Source organism: Corvus hawaiiensis, chromosome 6 (genome assembly GCF_020740725.1).
Source record: "Corvus hawaiiensis isolate bCorHaw1 chromosome 6, bCorHaw1.pri.cur, whole genome shotgun sequence".
Lineage (NCBI taxonomy): Eukaryota > Metazoa > Chordata > Aves > Passeriformes > Corvidae > Corvus > Corvus hawaiiensis.
The window spans coordinates 52,332,568-52,346,222 of NC_063218.1; the positions used below are offsets into that span (position 1 = coordinate 52,332,568).

Below are 13,655 nucleotides of genomic sequence, written 5' to 3' on the forward strand. Positions count from 1 at the left end.
GGTTTAATTGAGATCTGTATAAGAGCCTTCAACATGCTATACAGAAGCCATCTTCTCTCTGTGCTTGCAAAAAGTACTTTTTATATACGTCACTTTTTTTGACAGTAACAAGTCTTGCAACCCTTTATCACTCAAGCTATCCTTGCTTCTCGCCCTGCTATCAGCACACCCACCTGCATGAATAAGTGCTGTGAAGTGTGATGAGTGAGCATGTTTGGTTGGTATTCTGTTGATCTGGGACAGAGGGTAGTGCTGGATGAAGATTATTTAGTGAGGCCTGCAAACAGCAGTAACGCTTTTTGCCGTGTCTGACCTCTCTTGCAGCTGACTATATCGTGATGCAGTTTGGCCGCGTGGCTGAGGACGTGTTCACCATGGACTACAACTACCCAATGTGTGCACTACAAGCCTTTGCCATTGCCCTTTCCAGTTTTGACAGCAAGCTGGCTTGTGAGTAAAGGGGCGTGGGTGAGCATCCTCTCGAAGGAAGCAGTTTGCCATATGATCCCCAATTCCTGCTGGTGTCGCTTATGGTCCATACTAAAAAGGTCAGGGAAAAATGCAGTTGTGGAGGACCACTCTGCTGCTGAAGAGAAAGTAAAAGGAATCTTCTAAAAATTCAGGACATTCAGGAAATTATATTTTCCTTTTTTTTTCCTGTCATATTTTTCTGGAAGTGACATCAAGTTTTTGTAAATAGGAGTTGTCTCTCATGTCCCTGGCTATGTTATGGATGTGTGCCATGATGTACTGTACCGTGGCTCCAGTAGCACCATGACAGTGGTGTCTTTTTTTAAAATCCAGAAAGGGCGTGAGCACTCCAAAAGTTTCTTTTTACATTTAAGAATCATTCCGAGGCTGCAATCGTACCTCAAGGTTGCATTCCTGCATCAACTAATCAGAGCTTCACATCATCCAGCATAAGAGAAAGATGAGGAAAAAAGATGCACTTTTTTTTTTTTTTTTTTGATTGTGCAAGGATCTCATGTAGTATAAAGCCGTGTCTGAAGGTTGAAAACCTCTACTGGACTGAACTTGATGCATTGTAGTACATGTACATGTAGTAGGGCATGATGAATTTTAATTGCAGTAGGAGGAAATGGAGAAGTAGAAAGCACAAAATAATGTTGCACAAGTCACTTGAATTCTAAGCTGTCATTATGTTTTAACACCTACATGCTTTTTAATTTGTTTCAAGTGGAAATGTATTTTCAGTACAGAAAGGGAAAAGGAAAACATCTAGATGCCAAGAAAGCATAGCTTATGTTGAATTTGGCATTTCGTGGGCTGGGAATTTATATCCTTGTATTGCTGTGGTAATTCAAACACATATTTTGTATGAAGTGATATAAACAGTTGGATAAAGGCATTCTGCAGAGAATCTTATTATTTTGAACAGGCTGTGTAAAGCTGAGGAAGGTAAATGGAAATATTTTATTAAATTTGTCTGGCCTTTTGAGCTTTTACAATTTGTCAATTGCATTTTTTGAACTTTGGGCAACAACCACTTTTCATATTTATTTCCCATTGTAAGAATGCTTGAAATTGATTGAAACTCTGTATGTTGTTCTCTGATGTAAACGTGCCAGCTACTGAGCTAAATCCTTCTAGGCAAATCTAGTGTATGCTGCATACAAATGAGACACTGGCAGGACACAGAATAGCTTAAAATAGTGCAGATTTTGTGTTTCCTTTTTTCTGATTTATCTGGAATATATAAACAAATACCATTTCAAAACAAAACACAAGCAAAGAACAAGCCGTTATTATCTTCTCTCCTGAACATCTCAAAAGCCAGGAGCTGCAACTCGAAAGCACATTGTAAAACACCTTTAAAAATAATGGTCTTGCTGCCATTGTTCTGTACCACGTTGTCCAAAATGGCACACAGAGTAATAGAATTTATATGTTCACCAGAAGGGTGTTGAAATGTGAGCGAAGTAGTAGCTGTGTTTTATACTGTGTGTATTCAGGCCCTCCTTTTTAGTCCTTATAAACTCTTGCACTGCACAGAGATTATGCAATGCAAAAATGAGATCAAGTCTGATTGTCTCATAGCTGACAGACCGTTTTTGACTGCAGGGGACAGGCCATAAAGCTCTCCTTAAGGTTGTGCCATTTGGACTGTATCATTTCAACTAACAAAAGAAATATGCTCTCTTCACCTTCAGCTCTCCTTCCCAGTATACAGACAAAGAAATTTCAGATAAGAGGTGAAAATAAATAATTGCCAGCATTTTTTCTAATCTTTTAAACAATCTATGGGAAGAAAGTCTGCTGGCTTTAAACAGTGCTTTCTTGATATACTCAGCTTGTCAAATATTATCTTTAATTAACAGAAAGCTCTGTCTTTTTTTTCCCTCCACAATCTTTTTGCAAGAATCCTTTCCATGCAATGGTATAAAATGGAAAAACAGCTTTTGTTTGAAAGGAATGAGGATCAGTTCCCTCAATAAATGATCAAAATGCTGAGTCATGAGCTGCAGGGCCATACTTTGGCTTTGCACATGGGTGCTTTGTTTTTCTCTGTAGCTGGTGGTTTCCCACAATTTCACATCCCCATCTGTCATCTCACTTTGGATTTAACACAGAAGGCCCTTAGGCGTTCGCTTACCTCACATCAGCCTTTAAAAACTAGCTCCAGTGACCACCAGAGTTTCTTATTCGGACTACTGCAAAACCAGTCAGGGATTCCCATTGCTGGTATTCAGGTGTGAGGTGGATTTCAAGAACTCTGCAGCATGGGAATGGTTGGATCTGCATGGCTTGAATTCTGTGCCTTGCCAGTCACACGCTCACTCTAGCGCCTGAGAAAGCGGCACCTGACACAGTTTTCTGCCTCTGTCCGCGCACAACACTGTGTCAAAGGAACCCAGTGTCTCGTGGTGCAAATACACAATCTGCTGGCTTTGGTGGTGGAGTTGGGTTAGGAAGGGCTATTTTTAACCCAGATCATAACAATGGTCTGACTCAGATCATGACCACCCCCCTGGGAATTGGCATGAAAGGAAACTCATGTGCAGTGAACTCCTGCACAAGGGGGAGAATGAGGGGCTGGGGGAGGGCTGCGAGTTCAGCTTCTTGGGACAGTTTTGTTGCCAGTACATTGTGTAACTTCACTCTCACTGCATGTTCTTCCCAGCCAGTGTTTTTTTAAACCTGTAACCATGCCAGGAGGAAAGTGGTGACTCAAATTCCCATCATCTTAACAGAATCGTACAGGGCCATCAGCCAATGAGCAGCTGAGGGAAAAACTCCCCACAATAAATTGAGGTCACTAGAGGGGGATGTTAACCTGGGACTAAGGAATGGGGAACTCTCATTAAATCTGGTTCAGTTAGAATAGGATTTGTTCCTAATGGCCTGTGCCAAAACCCTAACTCCTCACTATAGTCGAGCCAGGTACTGGGTTTGATTCACTTGGCCTTCACCTTCTGCTGTGGAAGCAGTTTCAAAGATTAGTTTCGAATCTATATAATTTCTGATGGATAATTTTTGCTGGATATTTTCTGGTGAAGGTCACATGCAAGGTGATACCACAAGTTTTCCAGCACATCTCTAAATTTTATTCTCCTAACTTGGTAAGGTTAACCTTGGTCAAACCAGGTTCTGTCTCAGCATACAGTCTAAATGAAATTACATTTTCCTCACAAATTTACATTTTCTTCCAGTAATAAAATCTTGGTACCAGTAGGTATTTCAGAGACATGTGCATGCTAAAGTAACCAAGGAGTAGTTAATGGTACACTCCTCTTAGTAACTTCTGCTGGGCCTGCATTCAGTGTGCAACAGGGCATAACCTTGTTTACTCAGTGTGACAAAGAACAGAATGGCCCTGAGCTGTGTATTTCCTTCACACAGTCTTAGTGAATGTTTGGATACAGTAGATTTAGTGTTATTTAAAATCCCAATATTGATGATTCTTTGCATCTGCTGTTGATTTTGGCAGAGTTGTAAACAAATTCCTTGCCTGAATTGCTTATGGGCAAATACTGCATGCTTTAATGAGAGTTCTTAATCTAACTTGTCACTCTGTTTACATCAAACAGTTTCTTCCTGGCCCTTTATCTAATTTTCTTCATCTCTGATGTTCTGTTCCTTCTCATTCTCTTCACAATTCCTTTATCTGCTCTTCAAGGATATACAACTCAGAAGTGTTTGACAATATTGCTCAGTGATCTCTCCACAGATGAATAATGCCTTTGGTGCACATTCAGTGATGCTCCTACAATAGAAGCCTTATCAGAGCGGTGGATTTGGCCCTTTGGCTTTTCAGTAGAGTAAATTAACACATTAAAAGGTAGCAGATAAAAAAGCTTGCCTAAAATACAATCAGAATTTTTCTCAGTAAACATTCAGTTTCCAAACCATTGGTTGCAAATCAATGAGCAGAGCTGTCCACAAGCCTGGAGGCAGGCTGTTAGATTCCCTTTGTAGTGCTGCCTTATTTTTCCTTTTTTTTTCCTAAAGGTTGAAAGTGATTTTGTGAGCTGAAGTGTGTTGGTGGCCTAAAACAGTTTATATTTTAGAAGCTAGGCATCACTCTGCTCCTTTTGTAGGATAATATATGGCACATAAAATACTTATGTCACAGGCTCTTGTTAGAAATTCTGCTGTTAAGAAATCAGTGAGAATGGTTTTGTAATAATTACTGGGCAAATCTCTTGCTATTCAAGCTGCCTTACAATAGTGCTGGAGTTCCCAGCTGGCTGTCCTCATGAGGCCCTAGCCCTGAAGGAGCTGGAGTGAAAAGGGCTCTGTAATGAAATCTGGTGGCTGCACAATTGAAAAATATCATTGTGGAGTCAAATGACACCACAGAGTTTTATCGGTCATGGTGAACCAATGCCATCAATTCAAACTTTCTGAGGTTTTGCTCCCTTGTGATGAACAAAGGAGGGCCTTTAAACAAGCAGAGACACCAGTGAGGTCTCTAAAAGTATTGGGCACTAGACCTACTTTTCTGCTATAAAAATCTTACCCTACCCTAATGGGTGATGCCCATTAAAAAATCAGAAAATCAATCCTGTCCTTACTATGGAAAACCATTCCTAGTTCTTGTATCATAGCTTTTTATAAATTTTATTATCAATTAATTTGTGATCTCACATAAGGATAAAACAAGGATGGGGAAACAAGAGTTTTTGCCCTGAAGGGATGATGAGTCTAGACCAGTATCAGAATGTTTTGTCTTTGTTTATTGTACTAGGACAAGAGAGGGGGTTGCCTGGTGTTCTGGGCAGAGAAGGTTTCTCCTAATATGTTGCAGGTGTCAGAGGGAAGATTTTGGGGTTGATCCTGTGGCAGTCTAACTCTTTGCCCCATATTATCTCATTGCTCTCCTAAAACATCATTTGTGAGACTTTTCCTGGTTTTACAGAAGCCTGTGCTCACCAATCAGATATCTTTGCTTGGCAATTAAGGACAGCACAGCAGTCACCTTTATTAGAATTATGGGCTGATGACTCAGATTTCTCAAAAGGCCTCATTTGGATGACTAGAATAAAGTAGTTTTATACCTATAAATCTTGCAGTAGAGTTAATCTAACTGTAGGTGCAGGCTTCTCTTGTACGTGCTACTTAATGAAATCAGGTTCCTGTCATTCCTCATGTACAAAAAGTACCTTCCAGGGTTCTGCTCTGTAAGTGCTCGAAATTAATTGTGTAGATATTTTTCATTTCCTTTTGTTGCTCGCCAAGGAACTAAGAAAAGAATTTGCACAACTATCTCAATGCTTTGGTGTTTTGCTATGAACTGTAGCTCAGTAGCTGATACTCACAAATGCCTGTATATTGGGTGAAAATGCATTAAAACTTATTTTGTATGTTGTATTTTATTTAGCTGCCTATACGTTTTCGATTCCCCTTTTTCAGTAAGGGTATGTTTATCTATACCTTCACTGAGAAGACTTGAATTAACTGGCTTTCCAGAAACTCTTTAATGGAACCAGTGCTCTGGTTTGCTAAATGGCTCTAGGAAGAGGACACTGTTCAGAAAAATGATGCTTACATTTTTGAGAAAAAACCTTTCCTTCTCACATCATAATTGGATTATACAATAACACTGGAAGCTTATCATGGTTTTGTTTCAGTCTGTGATGGCAGTTTGAAAATTACTCTGACAAAAGCTTGTTAAGCACGTGAAGTGTAACAAAGTCCTACTTGAGAGTCAGAACCTCACAGGTACCTTGAATACTCATTATCTATTCTGTGCTTGGGTACAGGCAAAAAAAGTCCCAAAGAGTCAAACTCTGTGTTAAAATCAACACAAGCCTCTAGGCTGATTCAACATAGGCCCAGGGATCAGGTCACCTGGGCTTTGATCCCAGCTGAGTGTCTGACTTTGTGCAAATCTTTGTGCCTCTGTTACAATGAGTTGAACGGAACTCGCGGTTTTTGGCCTGGCTGTGTCCATCTCTGTTTGCTGAGAGGATTGCCAGCAGTGCTTCGAGGCTGGTGGATGCCAGGTGGTGCTGCCGTGCTCAGAACCCAATTTAGTGCTCCCTGAACCAAACAAAAGATGAAGTTTTCTGCCACCTCTGTAGAAACCACGTCACTAACCAGTCCCTTAGGATAAAATCTTGATGCTGTTGAATTCTATGGAAATCTTGTCAATGATTCCACTGAGGCTTCAATTTTTTTACCTTGTGTTATTTTTGGTTACTAAAAGTGCAGAAAAACTAGCAAGGACAAACCATCTGATACGCTTTTCCTTCTGACAGTGATGTGTTGTTGGTTGTGTTTTACTTTGCAGCCTCAGTTGTTTTAAAACTATTATTCCTGAACACATTGCAGAGGTTCAGTTAATGCAACCACCTCTTTATGCTTTTATGTAGCAGACTGAGACACCTGGCAATTGTGCTGCAAATTGCCTTTTTGTATTTTTTTGTTGTTTTTTTCTGTCCCTTGGATGTGACTCAGTTGTTCAAAATTTGTTACTGCCCACTTTGTCATGCACATCTGATTTTCAAAACACTGAGCCTCATGATTTATGACTACCTTTATACTGAGCTGGGATGTTTACAGTGTTTCTCGCATTTCACCCGGTATCTGTGGCTCCTTACTGAGGCTGTCCCAGTTGGCACAATGCCATTAGAAGTGTCCATAATTTATGAAGAACTCTCTAAAAGTAACAGAATGTAATTTATAAACATTTTTATAAATTTTAACATTAAAATCTAGCTAAGTTTAATGCTTACAGTTTGGATGAAATTGCAAGGGGATTATTTGTTCAAAATTTTCTTTCCTTAAGCTTAGTTTGAAGCTTGAGCTCGCATTTAGGAGATTTTAGTAAGCTTTAGTAAGCTTCTGATCCTGCAGCTCCATGCAGGCTGCCAGACTGTGACTGCAGCAATCTGTCAGTGTGATGAGGACACACCAAGTGAGGAGAATTCCAAAGTCCTGGCAAGAGTGCACTTCCTAATTCTCTTAGGCACTCTTGAACATCATGTAAGAAATCGTGTACCTTTCTTATGTTGACTTATCAAGTAACAGCAGGAATATTTTCACTCCCCTTGAATTTTAATTTGTCTTTTAAGGCCTACTATCTAGGTAAGTGTAATCTTGACATTTAGTCTTGATGTGCTGGAAAATTACATCCTGAGATCACTTATTTTGCCAGTGCAGAAAATCTCACCAGTACACAAAACCAGAGTGTGCTGGGTGGGCTCTGGGCAGTGCTCATGGAATCAGTAAGGCTGGAAAAGACTTCCAAGATCACCAAGTCCAGCCTCTAAAGTTCAGTGTTCAAACAAGTTTATGAGCCCTGGCACCTCATAGCAGGAGGTCTTCATCCAGTCTGGGCTAGCAGAAGATAACCCAATTATTACCATCCTGCTCTCTTCCCTAGGGAAAATGTCCCGTCCTTCTAGAATTAGAACTGTGTTGATCCTGATGTGTCTTTAAACATTACAGCATTTTTTCACTATTTTAAAAACGTTTTCAAAGATGTGGTTTAAGCTCAAATAAAATGGTCTTTGAAGTAGTTAGAGGTGTACCAAGTTGGCTTAGTTGAGAGGCAGCTGCTGTTTCCAGCAATTTCCTCAGTTGTCGTATGAGCAGAGCTTCACAGTCCTGCTGGAAAAACATAACATAGCTATTATATTATATATATATATATACACACACACATATATATATATCTCAGCATATTATATAATAATAATAATAATGGGTTTTGCCTTATGATGCTGCTGGCTTGTGCACCACTACATTTCTTTCTGAAGGGCAGGACTTCCAGTGCTAAACACAAGTAGAGCAGTGTTTTCTAGTAAAGTCTCTGTCTCATTTCCTGCTGCCTTACACATGGAGATTTGGTATTTGATGCTAAAAATATAAACTTTTCATCTAAGAAAAAAACGGGCTTTCTCGACAAAATCGCTGACACTTAGTGCTGTATGCCTGGATTGGCAGAAGGCTTTCTTTGCCAGCCAGGAATGTTATTATTCCTTATTGTTCCAGCTGTTGCCATGGGTGAGCATGAGGAGACAGAGGGTCTCCGTTTTGAACTCCATCCTGAAGACTAAACTGTTTCACTTTAGAATACTGGAAAACCAAACCATGTAACTACAGAGTTCTCATCAGGCTATGGAGTTGCACTGAAATGGAGTTTCATGCAAATTCATTCATGAGAAAGACCCCAAACAAACACGAGAATGCTGAGCAAGTGTCAGGAACTGAAAAGTTGCTCAGCAAAATATTTAAATCAAGCCCACTGAGTTTTCCTAAGTGAAAAGAACTAGTGAGGTTCTATTTCATTCCTAACTGTATTTACTTGGGGATTCGATGTTTTACAATATAGGCTGAAAAGATAGAAGTTCTGTGTACTGTTAATTCTAACTTCTGGTTTAAAGTAGGGCTGCAGCAGTGATGTGTACTCTTAAAGATTTGTAACAGTGTCATCTCAAAAAGCTGATTGTGGGATATAGCTCTAACTGATGAATTCTCAAGAGTTACTGAATTCAGTGACACCATGACAAGGTTTTTTGTTGGTTTTCTTTTCTGTCCAAAAAACCTCCAAACTCCTGTTTTCAAAAGCACCAGTTATTCTGTCTTTTGGGCTACACTTCACAAGTCCATGAGATTGAATTCCCATTTGGTATCACTTCAAATGCTTTCTTGCAGGTGGTAGCTGCTTTTCAGCTTCTTGGTGATCTGTGTTACTGCAATTCCTTGTTTTGCATTAAGCTCCCTAATTTTTTTTCCCCCCACCTCCTCTTCTTTCAAACATGTGCAGGTTTTTCTATATGGGGACACCCCAGAACACTAAGTTAGTGAAAGCTCTATAAATTCAGTATCTGTGAATTAAAGTGTGTTAAATCCCTGTGTATATGTTCTCATTTTGAAGTAGGGTGGCCTTCAATTCTGATTGCATAATCCTCCACCTGGGTATTTATCAAGTCGGGCAGTTCAAGGTTGTTGGGGAATTTTAAAGTGCTGAACAGGTTTCTGAGCAAGACCCTGGTGAACACATGTAAAGGGTTTCACCCCTCTGCACTCTCAGGGTGGCACTTAGGAAGTGTGCCACATTTCTTGGCTTCTTGAACTGTACATCAAAGCTCAGCACCTGCACAGTAGAGCCCACGCTTCCCAAGTCCTGTTTTCCTACTGCAGTAGTTTTCAGCAGTCTCTGATTTATTACCACCTGTATGATGAATTTAAGCTTCCTAACAACAGTGTGCTTTGTACTTGGGATTTTGTGGGTGCCAGGATGCTTTACCAGCGTAGCACAGCTTGACTCTAGGAGAGTGAAAGGATGCCAGTAGAGCTGGGTTTATTTTACAGGGCCCATCAGAGGGTATGCTTGTTTCTCAGAAAATAATCTTCCTTTCTCTTTTTCTTCTTCATTTCTATCTGCCTGGATCTGGAGGATGAGAGCCCCTCTTAGCATTCATGCAAGCAGCCACCATGTCAGAAAAGCACACACAGCGGGTTTGTCATGGAGCAGTGCAGCTCTCACGTGCTCGCTGTCACCCTGCTCTGTCACAGTGCGTGTTTGTCCCCGTGTGCTGTCCCCTACCTTGTGTGTCTGTCACCAGTCAGAGGACACGGCTGCAGAGACGTGCATGGAAGCTTAGCACAGAAAATGCTGAACCGAAGCCATTAAATTACAGCTCTCCCAATCCTGAAGAAAGAGCTCCTCCTGAAGGCAAAAACTGGGACCTGTGGCTCTTTAAGTTCCTTGAACTTTCCTTGTGTTCGCATTGCATTTAAGAAGATAACCTTTTTGTTGTACTTGCACTATTTTGAGCCCTGAGCCCAGAAAAAGGCAGCACAGAATCCAAGGAGTGCAGTTGCAGAGAAGCAACCCAGAGTGCGAACAAGCTCCATTTGCAGATGTGGAGGAAGTCCAGCAGCAGGCCCGGCAGGGGGATGTGCTGGGAATGGCAGGAGGGTGATTTCCTGCCAGAGAATGGGCACACTGCTTGGCACTGCTTAGAGGGAGCCATGGATTTCAGTGTGCAGTGATAGACTGATGGCCACTGATTATGTTGTGTTATATCAGTAAGAACTCTGCCCACACCATTTGTTTCTCATCTAAACTGCTCCATTTCTGCACAGATTTCTCCATTATGTTGTTTTCACCCATTTATTTCCACATCAGGCCTAATCCCAAGCCTGTGGTGTAACAAATGTGTCTTTCTAACGTCTGTTGTGTCTCCCTTATGCCCCGCTTGCGTGTCCGTGCCAGAGTCCAAATGTCTTCTTGTCTGTCTTTGTTTAAATGTGGGCTTAGCTGGATTGCAAAAAATGGGCATTGCTGGCATGAACACTTCAGAAAACTGGATTTGGAAGGGAGGCCAAAGTCTGCTCTTACACACATCCCAAGAAGACTTGCTGACACTCGAAGGGGGATCTAGAGTATCTGTTGATGAAAAAGGTTCACCTTTTCCATTAAATGTGCTGCCAAATTCAGTGATGTCATTACTGCAACTCCACAGGGCATTTAGAAAAGCAAAACCTTGCACATGATTTAAGGGATGAAATAGGGGATAGCTGAACCTGCACAAGAACTAGCAAATCATACAGGGAGTTTCCCTAAGAAACAAGGTCTGCAAGAAACAAACCTCTTAGAGTGGCTTACTGAAAAACGCATATGAAAACCACAAATATTGGAGCTTTAATAATTTTTAGTATCTTAAAAATGTAAACATCTTTTCTGGTGATTGAAACTAAGTTTATTTCAAATTAAAACCCTGTGCTCAGTGACAGGAAAATCAGGTCCTCTGACAGTTGTATGCAAAGCCTAAAGGGGACATACATATATGCCCAGCAGGATTCTCAGTATTAAGGGTGGGGTGGGTTTAATTTATGACTTTCCCAACATTTTCCAGGTTTAGATGTGCAAACACAGATACAACTATGGATACAGTCTTTAAAAAACTCCATTGGGGATATCTTCTTTCCCCTCTGTTCACAGTGACAGCATAAACCACGATATTAATTTGCCTTGGTGTTAATTATTGCAAAATATCTCTGAAAGAGTCAGTTATTTAAAACCTCTTCTAAAATAATTCTGAATAAGTGATTTTTTTCTGTTGAAAAGATTAAGAAAAGTTGTTCTCTCTCATGCTTTCTATGTAAGTGTCTGTACCTAGTACAGAGAGCCATCTGCTTTTCCTTTGAGTGGGATTGATCCATGCAGTAAGCCAATCTCTACCCCACAATCGCAAGACCAGGGCTTTTGTTTCTCCTTTTTGAACAATTTCTTATACTCAAGAGCAGGGAAACAAAACAAAAAATATCTGTGGAGGATGTTTTGTAATTTGTTGCACCTCTAGAAGTATCTCACAAAGTAAATACTCTTGGGGTGGTTCATTTCTGAGAGTTCCTAGTAGACACTGAGCTGATTTTGTGCTTTCCCACACTGTCTTCATCGAACTAACGAGAGCCTGAAAGATCCAGTGTTTGGGAGCAGCTGTAGAAATAAATACCCATTTTAGAATATGGTGAGACTGTATCTGCCTGTAAAGAAAAATAACCTTTGTTTCTGACTTGTTTACTTAAGCTTCAAGAAGTAGAAAATGTGCTACATTAATGTTTCTGTCCCTAGAAAATGAAAAAGCAGATTAATTAGATTCTTTTTATTCCCACAGTAAACATTTTCTGATTCATCTCTTTGCCTTTCTTAAATAAACCGATGTTATACAGTAGAATTTGGATATGTTATGGTCTATATTTTCTTTCTGTTATATGGGGTTTAAAGAATGGAATATATCAAAATTGACAAAAAATGACCTAATCATGAGAACTGACATTTAACCTGACGTGTTTTTTCACCATAGCTGTAACATGTCAGGCTTGTTTGCACACAAGACTGTCGTGGCCTGTTTCGAGTAGTCAGGCATCTCCTTTTTGTTCAGACCTTTAGAGAGTTTTAGATAAACCTGCAAGAATGTGCTTTTACAAATTAAATTTTTTAAAGAAACTCTTTGGTATTCTGGAGTAAATGTGTTTATTTACCAGTATGTGCAATGACTGATTTTTGTATTCTCACATAATTTACCTGGTGTATGTCATAGAGGCTCCAGTGTTTGTGAATACAGAACACTGTGCAGAAATATTAAACTTAATTTGTTTGAAACAACAATGTCTTTCCCTACCCAAGGTCAGAAACACCTCAATAAATTACTTCCACTGACTATGGAGTTATTTAACATAAGGAGTTTCCAGTACCGTTCGAGCTGTATTTTTCACCATTTCCTCTGTCAGGAACAATATACTTTGGGTAATCTTGCACTTGGGCAGATGTTTGATCACAACAGAGAGGAGGAGTGGTCTCTGAGCAGTATCTGAGCCATCCCAGGAAAATCACAAGAAAAAGGAGAGGTGTCTATTTGCTCTTTAGGAATCTGTGCCCCCCAAAAAACTGGTGAAGCTCCAAAGCTGAGAAAAATCACCTGACCAGACCAACCTTTCCAGCTGTGTTTGGGACCCTCAGTCTCTCTGATCTGGTGTTGCATTCATTTGCTTTGAAATACGTGGCCAGTTAAAACCATTGAAATATAGATGGTTTTCTAACTCTTACCTGGGTTCTCTTCTCCAGTGTTTGTGATACATGAGGTTAGAAACAGTATTTTTATTAGGATGTGCAAGTAAATACAATTTAAATAGAAGATTATTGCACTGCATTGTTCAGTGTTCTCAAAGGTAAGCATAATTTTCTTATAGCTGGAAATTTAAAAATCCAACATATAGACACTAATTGCTAAGGGAAAGAGTTAGGTCATAAACTTCTTAGATATTTATTTGTTTCCCAACTACTGTTTGATAACTAAAGTTCTTTAGAGCATTTTTGGGGCCAGCAGTGATCTTACTTTTTGCTTTTTTCCTGATGCCATGGAATGCCCAAAACGATCTATAACGATTCTCAAAGCCCATTTGTGGGTTTTAAAATCTAATTTTATCATAATATTTCATTTAACAACATGTGCTGTTTCTTTTAGCTTTAACAAAAAGCACAGCCATTTCATTTGCCAGGTGGGAAACATCACAAGTAAAGGAGCACGTGCTTTTAATCAGCCTGACTTCTTCCAGTAGGCATCCACCTGAGCTTCTATTGCTTTGTCTCAAATTCCCAGCTTTGCTGATGTTCTGACCTCTGATTTTGATTCACTTAATAGCAGTTCTCAGAGAATCCTAATTTTGTTCAGGTA

General features: G+C 40.0%; 1 protein-coding gene across 8 annotated transcripts in view; it reads left to right on the forward strand.

Annotated features, from left to right (window-relative positions):
- Positions 1-12,661, forward strand: part of TUB (TUB bipartite transcription factor) — a 146,725-nt gene extending 134,064 nt beyond the window's left edge. For 7 of the 8 annotated variants that reach the window (XM_048305760.1, XM_048305755.1, XM_048305761.1 and 4 more), the window contains one exon: positions 325-12,155. In XM_048305760.1, the coding sequence (XP_048161717.1) occupies positions 325-458 (134 nt within the window). In that variant the 3' untranslated portion in view covers positions 459-12,155. Of the gene's footprint in view, positions 1-324 lie in introns of all 8 variants that reach the window. The other variant, XM_048305758.1, reaches the window with a different exon arrangement.
- Positions 12,662-13,655: the final 994 nt, after the last annotated feature.